This window comes from Anser cygnoides, chromosome 8, assembly GCF_040182565.1.
Source record: "Anser cygnoides isolate HZ-2024a breed goose chromosome 8, Taihu_goose_T2T_genome, whole genome shotgun sequence".
NCBI classification, from domain to species: domain Eukaryota; kingdom Metazoa; phylum Chordata; class Aves; order Anseriformes; family Anatidae; genus Anser; species Anser cygnoides.
This window is the reverse complement of record NC_089880.1, coordinates 1,881,208-1,892,161: the sequence shown is the minus strand read 5'-3', so window position 1 is coordinate 1,892,161 and position 10,954 is coordinate 1,881,208. Positions and strand designations below refer to the sequence as shown.

The 10,954-nt window shown below is 36.5% G+C and overlaps 1 protein-coding gene across 1 annotated transcript in view; it reads right to left on the bottom strand.

Annotated features, from left to right (window-relative positions):
* Positions 1-1,778: 1,778 nt before the first annotated feature.
* The window catches only part of RPAP2 (RNA polymerase II associated protein 2), a 37,104-nt gene continuing 27,928 nt past the window's right edge, over positions 1,779-10,954 (bottom strand). The window contains exons 12-13 of the mRNA XM_048067074.2: positions 2,486-2,635; positions 1,779-1,894 (exon numbers count right to left, since the gene is read on the bottom strand). Of these exons, the coding sequence (XP_047923031.1) occupies position 1,894; positions 2,486-2,635 (151 nt within the window). The 3' untranslated portion in view covers positions 1,779-1,893. The remainder of the gene's footprint in view (positions 1,895-2,485; positions 2,636-10,954) is intronic.

Genomic DNA, 10,954 nt, shown 5'->3' with positions numbered 1-10,954 from the left:
ACAAGGAAAAGAATGAGTGAGCTTACTGTCCAGCTGCCCGGGAGGAGATGCAAAAATCCTGGTAGCTTACTTTTTTTGAGCTGCTAACTCAGAAAGTAAAAGCAGTTACAGTGAACCCTGACAAAGAGATCTTTGGACGTGTGACCTGTTCAGTCTTATTACAAATATGTGTTTCCAACACAGTAAGTGCTGAAGACCAGGCCTAAAAATAGCAAAAAAAAAAACAAAAAAACAACCAAACAAAAAAAACCAAACCACTAAACTGACAGGAAATGTAAAAACTTTTCAAATGTGAGACAGCAAACCTGATGAAACACGTTTATATTCCCAGTTTGATGGGCATTTTAAACACCAAATAGCAGCATTGTTATGGGGCAGTTATAATCTCTACGTCCCAAGGTAAACATCCACAGACCAGAACAGTGGCTGGCTCAGAATCTACAGGGAAATAATACCTATAACTACCTACCTTTCTAAATCAGAACTAAATAGAATTAAATTAAAGATTAAAGTTTTGCTCAGTGTATCTTACCTATTACTCAGTCTTCTAAAAGCTTATCTTTTGTTGAGGTCTTGTCCCTTCTTTGCATATGTATCTAGTAAAAAGTTTTCCATCACGGTATAAAAAAAAAAAAACTAACTAAATTACAGCATGCATTCTGATGAATTTGACATCAGATGCTCTGATCATGATGGGTATTTTTTTCCTCCTATTGCATACTTAGAAAAATGCATAGCTTGAACTCTGCATTAAGGTTTTCTTCGTTCTTAATCAGTGCTTTTACAAGCTAAACTGAACATGACTTCCCATTACAAGGTATGTTAGGAAAACTCAGGCATCACCTAAATATACTACTGTACAATTGAGCTGCCACTGAAAAAAGCTGCATGGGCTTCTGTGTGTCAGGGAGAATCAACATATTTATCTCATTTATCGTGAAGGAACTACCAAGCAATAAAGGAGGTGCAGAGTTTACTTTCAGTGTCCAATTATGGAAGAAAGACAAAGGAATAAACTTTGTTTTTTAAATAGAGTTGCTATACAGTAGTCCTGATAAGTCTTGCTTCAGTCTTAACTACTGCTGGCATTTGCTGCAGACTAAATAGTCAGTTACAACTTCATTTTCAAGTCTCTCAAAAAACAGTGTCAATGAACTGAGCACTGTGCCTTTAGATGGTATATTGCACCATTAAGAATTACCAGTGGATTAGTCTTAAATTGCATTTCATAATCACTTAGTAATAGGAGCAAGTTTGAACACAATCTAAACAACGCAGCTATTTTAAATGAAATTACTACAGAAAGCCAAAAATTAGTCTTTAAAAAATAAATTTTAAATAAACCTATTTTGAAGTCCAAATGAGTAACGAATAGAGAATGTTTAGAAATCTTTTACACAAGTTCAAAGACCACACCTTTTTTTAGAAGTAGCAAGATAAACCGACAATAGATCAAACATCTTTGTGTATCATCTTCATCATTCTTAAAGAATACTGCTCCCTGCACTCAGTCAACTGGAAAAAAGGCAGCGGTGTTCTTAACCCCCAAGATTTTTTTCTTTCTTTCCCCAGTTCCTGTAGGCAAATTTGAGTCAAAATTTCCTAAACAAAAATCCAAACCAAAAAAATCCGGGTTCCCTTCTACTGCTTTTAAATACAGTCTTCAGACCATCCACATTTTAACTAGTTTTTATGCATACCTTGAAGAATTGCTGTTACTGAGTCAGCTTCTGCAAAAGACTTCAAAGTTCTTCTTCATAAGAAAGCAAAAGTGCAAGTACAATGAATTCTTTATTTTATTTTTCATTTTAAAATATCCAACAATTGAAGGTTCTTTTTTGTTCTCCATGCCCTTATTTCAGATAGCGGGAGATGTAAAGATGATTGTTTTGTTCTGTGGGGAACAAAGGACTGAGATCAGTAATATTAATACTCAAATTATTTAATTAAATACTATAATGCTAGATTTATTGAATCAGTTGAATGTCAGCATACATAAGGTATGTGCTCTCATTTTTTTCCCCACCTATCTAGAATGCAAAATGAGGTCTCAGCCTTATTGCAAAAAAATGTGTAGCTTTTAGCTTAACTTTGTATCACATAGACTAAATATAACAATTACATTTTGCTGAGACTTAGCCATTGTAGCCACTTGTGTTTTTTTTTTTTTTGGTTGTAAATCCTTATAGAACTTGAGTAAAAATTCCTCCCAAAATTGCAGTAAGCCAACTACATATAAAACAACTATATATTCTCAAAAGATTAAAGTGATAAGTAATAAGCAGCTGGCATTTACTGTAAGTGACAGAATCATGACACTCATTTCCATACCATATATATTTCTATACTTTAAAATGTACTTTACACATTTTCTACTAAGGTTGATATGATCTATAGTTACTATGCATACTTACAAAATGCTGGAAATTAAAATAATCAATTTGCTTAGTTTTATGAAATGCAGAATAGCTTAAAAGTGACTGACCATTCAGGTAGGCTGTCCTTCCTAAATATTCTTGTTAAACTTTCCAGATCTTTATTTTTGAAATGCAGTTCTTCTAGCAACGTGGTCAGGAACTGTGTGTACGTTGGGCTTGTCTGAGTGTTCTTGAAAACTGGACTAATTTGTGACAATCTGTGGAAAAAAAAAAACAAACCAACTTTTTTTTTTTGATACAGAAAAGAGACCTTGCAGTATTAGATGTAAAAAAGCAAGGCTTGTAAAAGTTCAAACCACTGTACTGAAGAAAGGTGGTTTATAACGTCACACTTGGTTTTTTACAGTACAATACATAAGATTATATACATTATATACAATATGTATGAGCTGTACTGAAATATTTAATCTTATTAAGATATAGTGAAACTAAAAAAGTTTAAATAGAAAAAAAAATGGGCTACTAGTTTGTATGCCTCTAATCAGTTGTATACTGATGCTACCTACCGTAGGCAAATTTCAGAACAAAATGCAAATTTACATATAAAAAGGAAAAAATATTTTTATCTTTACCAAAAAGCTCCTAAATGTTAATCTCGTAGAAGTTGTATGGTTCCTTGTATGAATGAAATATAAAAGAGGTATAAAATTCACCTTAAAGTAACTAAGAATATTTTAACCACAAATTCTTAGCAGGGCTGCTTGGCAGACGTTGTATATAACTGCAGAGTCACATGCTGTCAGGCTTCATACCATTACATTTGTAAGATACATGAGGGTCCGGTCTGGTTACTTGGGGGACTGCCCCCACGCAGCACGGCACAAAATGCAGTCACTTGGTCACAAATACTATATTTAGATAAGTAGTGCCATAGATAAATAGACACCATACAGGAATATTTCAGAATGTTTGCGAAATGATGTGCTTTTAAGAAGTTGCTCAAGGTAGTCTATAGCTTCTATAAACTTCACAGCTCAGAGAGCCTGCAAGTAACAACTGAGAATCTCCATGCAGTCATTGGTATTAAGACAATCTTCCCTTAAAAAAAGCTGCATATAAAAGACTTAAATTAAATAAAACAGTTCCTTAACACAAAAAATAAGTTTCGGAAATTTTTTCATTAATAATACTTTTAAGAATTATTTTTTCATTTATTTTTGATTCTATTTCAATATGTATACACTAATATGTATATGCTAAATAACTACCTAGCACTGACACTTGCTGAGTAGGATTTTAAGGGATGCTCGAAGTAATGACATGGTGTGGCACAAAACAGACTGATGCACTAACCCTGCTATACGAATCCTCCCACAAAAGCAAAATATTCACAGTGGGATTTGTGATGTTTGGACTGAGGCCACTTTTTTTTTCTGTAATTTGACAGACAGGACTGAGTTGTCTCCTTCCTGGTGAGAATTACAGTAGTTACTGTTTCATCTAGTAAAACAGAGTGCCTCCAACCAGGGCTGACAATCTGTAGGTTGATTTTTGCATCATGATGCTTTATCAGCAGGGAAACAGAAATTGCTGATAGAAGATCAGAGTGGCCACTTCAGGTTGTTGGTCTGGAGATGAGGTGAGTGGGTCAAAGACCTGGAAATGCATTGTTCCTCCTCTTCAAGTCACTCCTCCAGATTTACGAGGCTGTATACGAGAAGAGACTGGTGGCATAAACTGGTGTCATGACTTCCTGAGTGCTGGTGCCAGGAGGCTGCAAAACACACTGCACTACTGTAGATCTACATACGTTTCAACAGAATTTTCTTTCTCCTACCTTGTGGTTAAGAGAGTAATAAAAATATTATTTCTCTAAAAGAGCAGAAATCTTACGCAGTTTTAAGCAATATACTAACATACCAAAACCTTTATGCCACGAAGCTCACAGGCTAAACAGTCTCTCTCTCTCCCCACGTATACACGTATGTGTGTGCATTTGTATGTATATATTTTTGGAACTGCAGTTTGTGAAATTACATAGTTTCATAAATTACAAATATTTCCTAACTACTGCACCCTGTTTAAGACATCCTGTATATAGAGCAGCTATTATAGCCCACGCTAAGGAAGAAAAAAGTATTCCTATTGTCAGAGAAACTGCCAGGCATTCAATACTGAGGAACAAACTTAAAAAATGAAAATAAGTTTTAGCTGTTGATTTTTTTTTTCTTACATGACCTTTGTTTAAAAAAGGTCATTAAGCTATTAATCATCTGATAAGCAGGAGACAAAACTGAAAAGTAAGTTCAGAGACACACAGAAGTTTCTAGCAATTATTTAAAAAAAAGGCATCTAGATGAAGCAATGGATTAAACATTTATGAACACGTATACAAACACTTTAGTCTTGGAAAACTGTGTCCTTTTGGCATTTAAATGATGCTCTGACTTGTCATTTGAAAAGCAGTTGGTCTCAGGTACTTTTCTGCTTTTAAATGGCTGTTTGAACAGAAGCAGAATCTTTTGTTTTTCGAGCAAGCACAACTTGCCAGTTTGCACTGAGTAATAAGTTTCATGGTCTTAGTAACACTGGTCCAACGTATATTCAAGGTACTGCACAATAGAGCATTGAAGGCTGTGCTCTCATCTTTGCATGCTAACTCAATTAAACCATAATTGTATGCAAATAAACCAGAACAGTCTTTGGAATCATTATCTTGTCAGCTACAATGACCATAGCTCTGAAAAAGCTCTCATGACTAATTCAATGTAATGATATACAGGATTTCGACTTTAAGCATCGTGGAATTGCCTTGAAACTCTCAGCATCTTCAAAAAAGGCAGAATATAAAAAGGACAGGAGATACTAGGACAATAATAATGACTGGTTACTGCAACAGTTAAAAAAAAAATCATGCCTTTCTGTTAGTTCTTTCACATGTTGCAACATTAACGTGGAACAAACTGTTGTGAAAAAGTCAAATACGAGAGTATAAAGGATTAAGTGATTAAAACCAAACAACCATCATCTACAGAAGCACACACAAATGTTACTGTCCAAAGTTATACGCCTGTGCTTCAAAGGAGTGCCCTCAGCACGCTGTTAAGGGGAAACTTTCATGCTCACTTCATGGAAAAGTAGTACGGTATAGATCAGGCTTCATGAAACAGTGTCGTTTCCTGCACACCCACTTATACCATATGGTAAACAGGTCTTTGTAAAGTTTAAAAAGTGTTAAGATTGTCAAACGATATCTGAGCGATAAAATTTGTATTTGCTGGCTATTCCACATATGCTACATGTTCAAAAAAAAAATCATGTGAAGACCAAGGTATTACTATAAAGCCATTAAGTGACATCTGGCTACTACAGAATGTTTACATAGCTTCAGTGCTTCTACTCAAGCCCCAAGCTTTCTATGAATTAGTCGCCTTACAAAAACATTTGACAAGTACATTTAGAAGTTTGACCTAAATTAGAACATTTCTAGAAGTCAGTCACATTTCATGGAGTAAATGTAATAAATTGATAGTGTTGTGTGAATGATTTGTTCACAGCTCTACACCTACCTTAACCAATACAACAGAATACATTCAGAAAAGATGATGGCAGAGTGGCAATTTTTGTATGGTGATAAATCACTAGTTGGCACTTCCTAAACAAAGATGCAAAAAGTCTGTCTAAATAAACTTTACAATACTTACAAAACCATCCCCCCTACATACACTGGACTTCAAGAAAAACTTTCTGGACTTCTTGTTTAAAATGAACTCTGCAGTCCCCTTTGAAAAAGCTAAAATTTTGAAGCCACCCATATGATATCACCAAGTTGGAGACCTCTGAACATGCACCTGAAAACAACGGTCAGAACACAACCACCTAAGAGTTGTTTTCCTTTCCAGTCTCTAAAATTGGTCACTTAAACTTACAGAAGAAGTGCAGAGAATAGGGGTGCACGGAAGTGTACTCGGTATCATGCAAAGCAGTTGTACACTCATGAAGAAAAGCTTTACCTTGTTTGGCATGCTTGGAGGTGGAGCAAGAACAGAATTCTAAAGCAGAATGAAGGAACAGGCAAGTGCCACCTGTCTTTGTGCAGAAAGCTTTAGAAAGTAGGATATAAACATTTTTGCCAACTATAGGTGTTTGAGCACTATGAATGACTAACATATTCATCACAACATAGAAGTTCTTTTCCTTTTAATTTTCTCAGTTTTCATCTAGCTTCAGGCACTTAATATTTTTTAAGCTCATCATAACCAGGATGACTGATACCTATTTTTCTACCAGAATGACAGAGTTGCAATAATGATCACAAAAGTTTCTTGAACACTCATTTCAGAACATGGAAATGAAGCAAGAACTGGTGGCAAATAGCGGCAGCACATTTTTTTCCTTCCCCAGCAAACAGTCACAGACTGCCGCATATGTGCTTCAGGGAAGGTGCCAACAAGCTTCTGACCAAGGTGCCTTCAGCAGACTCTCACTAAGGGTCCCCACCTGCAAGGAAGTCCAAAGCATTTTTCTGCTGTCTTTGGATAGTCGCCAATTGGACTATGGCTAGCTTTTATCCCACAAGCATTTTAGCTGAAGGTCTGGAATCACACACTGTTTACACCTGACAAAGAATAAAAATGTTTGCAAGCCTCAAGCATCACTTCAGGTGATTTAACATAGCTAGTAAAGGGCCTGAAAGATCAAGCAGCCATTCCAGCAACATACTATTAGCACTTAAAATAGCCAAAGCATATTTGCTCCACCGCTATGACAAAGTCATGTCACATTATCAATGAGGACTGATTTAGGAGACACGATGCTAAAAAACATGAAGCAATGTAACTGTGCAGGTGCCACGCTGCAGAGCGCCATTTATCATTACCTATCAGCTACAACAAAGCATTAAACAGATCTCTGCCTGAACAGGAAAACCTTGAATACTAAAAGTTTTCAAGGTTATCACCAATATTTGGGCACAAATGACAAATATTTCAGTGACAACTCTACATCAAAGCATGTTGCTGGGGTTTGGCATGGACTGGTGAAAGATCATGGCTCTTTTTGTGCCTGTGATCAAATGGCTGTGAAAGCAGAGCAGCTGATGTAAATTCTTATCTGAGGACTCCCTCATTGAGCAGGCTGCTAAAAGCTAAATACACCATTTTGTCTTTTCTGCACTTCATGTTTTCCTGGCCATAATCATCTCTACTCTTCCACATTGGGCTGAGTCACCCTTGCTATGCAAACATATGAGTACATTTGAGAGTTTACACTAGTGCAAAAAAACCAAACTCGTTCTCAACAATTGGATACTGGTTGGTTTTCTTACTGCACCAGATATAGTTTAATGCCTTAATAGTTGCATGCCTGTGAACCACTTTTGTTGTCATGTGGACATAAGTCTTTAAATCAAAAGCAGGGATTACTACCATCGTGCGAGTCACAGATAACGGAAGTTAATTTGGAAGTCTGGCTAATTTCCACTCAAAACTCACACTTGCAAGACTCTTACAAGTCACTTATGTATCTGGAAAAATGAATTCATGAATGTAGGACAGCAGTTATCTTTATGAATAATTAATCAGTACTTAGAGGAACTAAGTTACAAGGACACAGTATTTCCCACTTTTCTCATCCTGCATATTCTTTTTGTAAAAAATACAGTTTGGGACAGTATTACCTAAATATCTTCTGTTCTGGGGAGTTACAAGGAGCATTAAGAAAAAGAGTACCTTTTTCCATCTCGGTATCTACCATTCCAAGGTGAAGTCATCTCTGCTTGGATTGCTTCTATAGGGTGTAGAGGATCGGCACAGTGCTGAGCGGCTCAAAATGTGCCATACGCAGCAGTGCTGGCTGGCAAGTGCTAGGAGAGGGTGTTGTCTTCAAACTGATCCCGTGGAAGGCTGGTCAAAGCGGGAGCCACTGGGGAGCCCAGAGCAAGTCCTTCTACAGAAGGTAGGCCGATGGCCAAGCTGAGCATGTCGAACCACTTCTGGGATCAACGGTAAGTCATAGGACAGTGCCAAGGAGGCTGCCGTCACTTTGACAGGCACCCCTAAAGTTGTTTCAGTAATACAAGGCACTTTAATTTCATCAACAGCCCAAGACTCCTTCAGCACCAATCTACGGTAAATTTCCCACTCCTTGCACTGAACCAAAAGAGATAGCACAAAACCTTGTCCGTAGATGTAAATAAGCTTTTGAACAGATTTATAAAACCTGAATAGCAGTGTCATGCTGCAAGTCATTCTCATTAATAGTTCATCTCATAAAGTGTTAAAAATCCTCTGGAAATACACAAAGCCATGTTAAATTGGTGCAACCATTCCATTATAATCTGTCCTACTCTGTCAACACACAAGGAACTTTTTTTTTGCCTTAACAAATACCATATATTTGTACTACTTGTGTTACAGATTTGATGGGCTTAGCAATGCAATAAAAATGTTACTAATCAGAAATGACATTCTTTTAATATAGCAGAGTTTTCCAGAATACACTCTTAGATTCCATTTCAATTATATTCCTATGGCGGAAGCCTCTAATGCAACTGATTAAACAGAAGTCACTGTTTTGTTGTTGACTGAGTCAATACAACAAGTGTTACAGATCAGCAGTAAAACTCATTGAAATAGATAGGCATTGTGGCCTGTAGACCATCTGCCTCTACATGTAACTGGACTGTGGCCAATGTATCAATCCCTTAATAGTAGTGCTTCTGTTGATAGGATGAACTGAAAAACTTTCTGCATTTATCCACTGCATAAATCCCTACTGAAAGGTGCTCGGGCATTTTGACAGAGTAAGTCAATAAATCACTGTCATTCTGGATGTTCTACCCCCAACATATTGTCTACTTGCTCAATTTGAGATAGAGTCCTTCATTCACCAGTGTATCACTACACACAGTATACTTGTCTAGGGACAGCAGTTTTGTTAGTGAAGTATCTTAAATCACAGCAGGGATTTCCACAGACGTTGAAGCAAAACATGTCCATCAGGCAAGTTAGTATTAGCCAGAAAATCGATCTGAAGCACAGTGTGTGTGTAGTTGTAGGTTAAAGTTGCAATACTATGGAACTTAGAAAAATTATAATCTTTGGTATATTTAAATAGTTACACAACCATACTGTGCAGAAATTATAAACGTTACATCCCCATTATTTAATTTAGCCACTATGCTCAGTTTCATTAAAAAAACACACTGATTTCTTACAACTTTAGTTTGAGCATGATTTAAAAAGCTCAACATTTCAAAAAAAAAAAAAACTTGTTAAAAGCAAAAGACTGTCCTAAAGTGAATTTTCCATTAGAACTCATTAATATTTGACAGACAATCTTGAACTGGAAGAATCTAACTTACAAACATGATGCAGTGGTATTTAAAAATATCTCTCATGTTGTCTTCCTTTTAATTAAATAATTATACTAGTGGGGAAAAAATATGATTATGGTTAGTATCATTTGCAACTCTGAAATAAAAGCAACTCCTACTTTGGGACCCTTTTTTAGTATCTCCTATTGGCCAAAGAGGAAAGTTAGTATTCAGAGGCATTTTTCTTTCATCTCCACAGATTTATTATTTGTGTTTTCTGTTTTCCTCAAAGAAAGATAAAACATACAATGTTGAATGATAGCAACTGACAGAAATAGATAATTTTCTTACTGAGGGAAAAAAGCTACTTCTGGTCTAGTTTTAAATGTAGCCTAAAGATCCTATTCTCATCATAAAAACAAGAATTTTGTAGCTAAAGTGCAGTTTATATTTTATTTATTATTTAACTTTCCTTTCATTATTGTGTACTGACTTGTCCACAGCATCCATGCACAGACAGTTTAATCCTCTGATGACAACAGAAACTAAATTATTCATATTTTATTTTTTTGTCCACTACACTTAAAGCAATGCTACAAACATGGACTCAAAATCAATAAGTGGAATTCCTACTTAATTCAAACATATTGCAAAACTTAGGGTTCATTCAAGAGGTAGCTTTGTTCACTGTTTCCACTACCTTCACTTTTTCGTATGCAGCTTCTACAAAATTGTTTTTTGAACCATATTTATGTATATACTTACAATAATTATATTTTTCTTCTTTCAAAGTTCACCTTCCGCACACTTTTCATTCAGTTGGTAACCAAATAGAAGTCAACTTCCATTCCCTTTGAGTGGGACCAAAATGTCACTCCTGTTGCAGCAGAATGAATACAACTAACAGCAAACAGAAAGCATACCTGCAGTAATGAGAGTTTCTACAAGAGGCAATGGGTACAAACTGGAAGACAGGAAGGTCTCCTTTACTGTGCAGGTGACGGAGCACTGGCAGGGGCTGCCCAGAGAGGCTGGGGGGTCTCTCCCCTGGGAGACATTCAGAAGCCGCCTGGACATGGTCCTGGGTAGCCTGCTCTGGGTGGCCCAGCTTGAGCAAGGGGCTTGGACCAGGTTGGCTTGGACATTCAATTCTGCCACAACGTAATAGTGTAATATGGTTCGTCTCCAAAAGCAAATTGAAAGTGGAATTTCTCACTATTCTCATATTTCAACTCCGTGTGAGTGACCAGCAGTACATAAG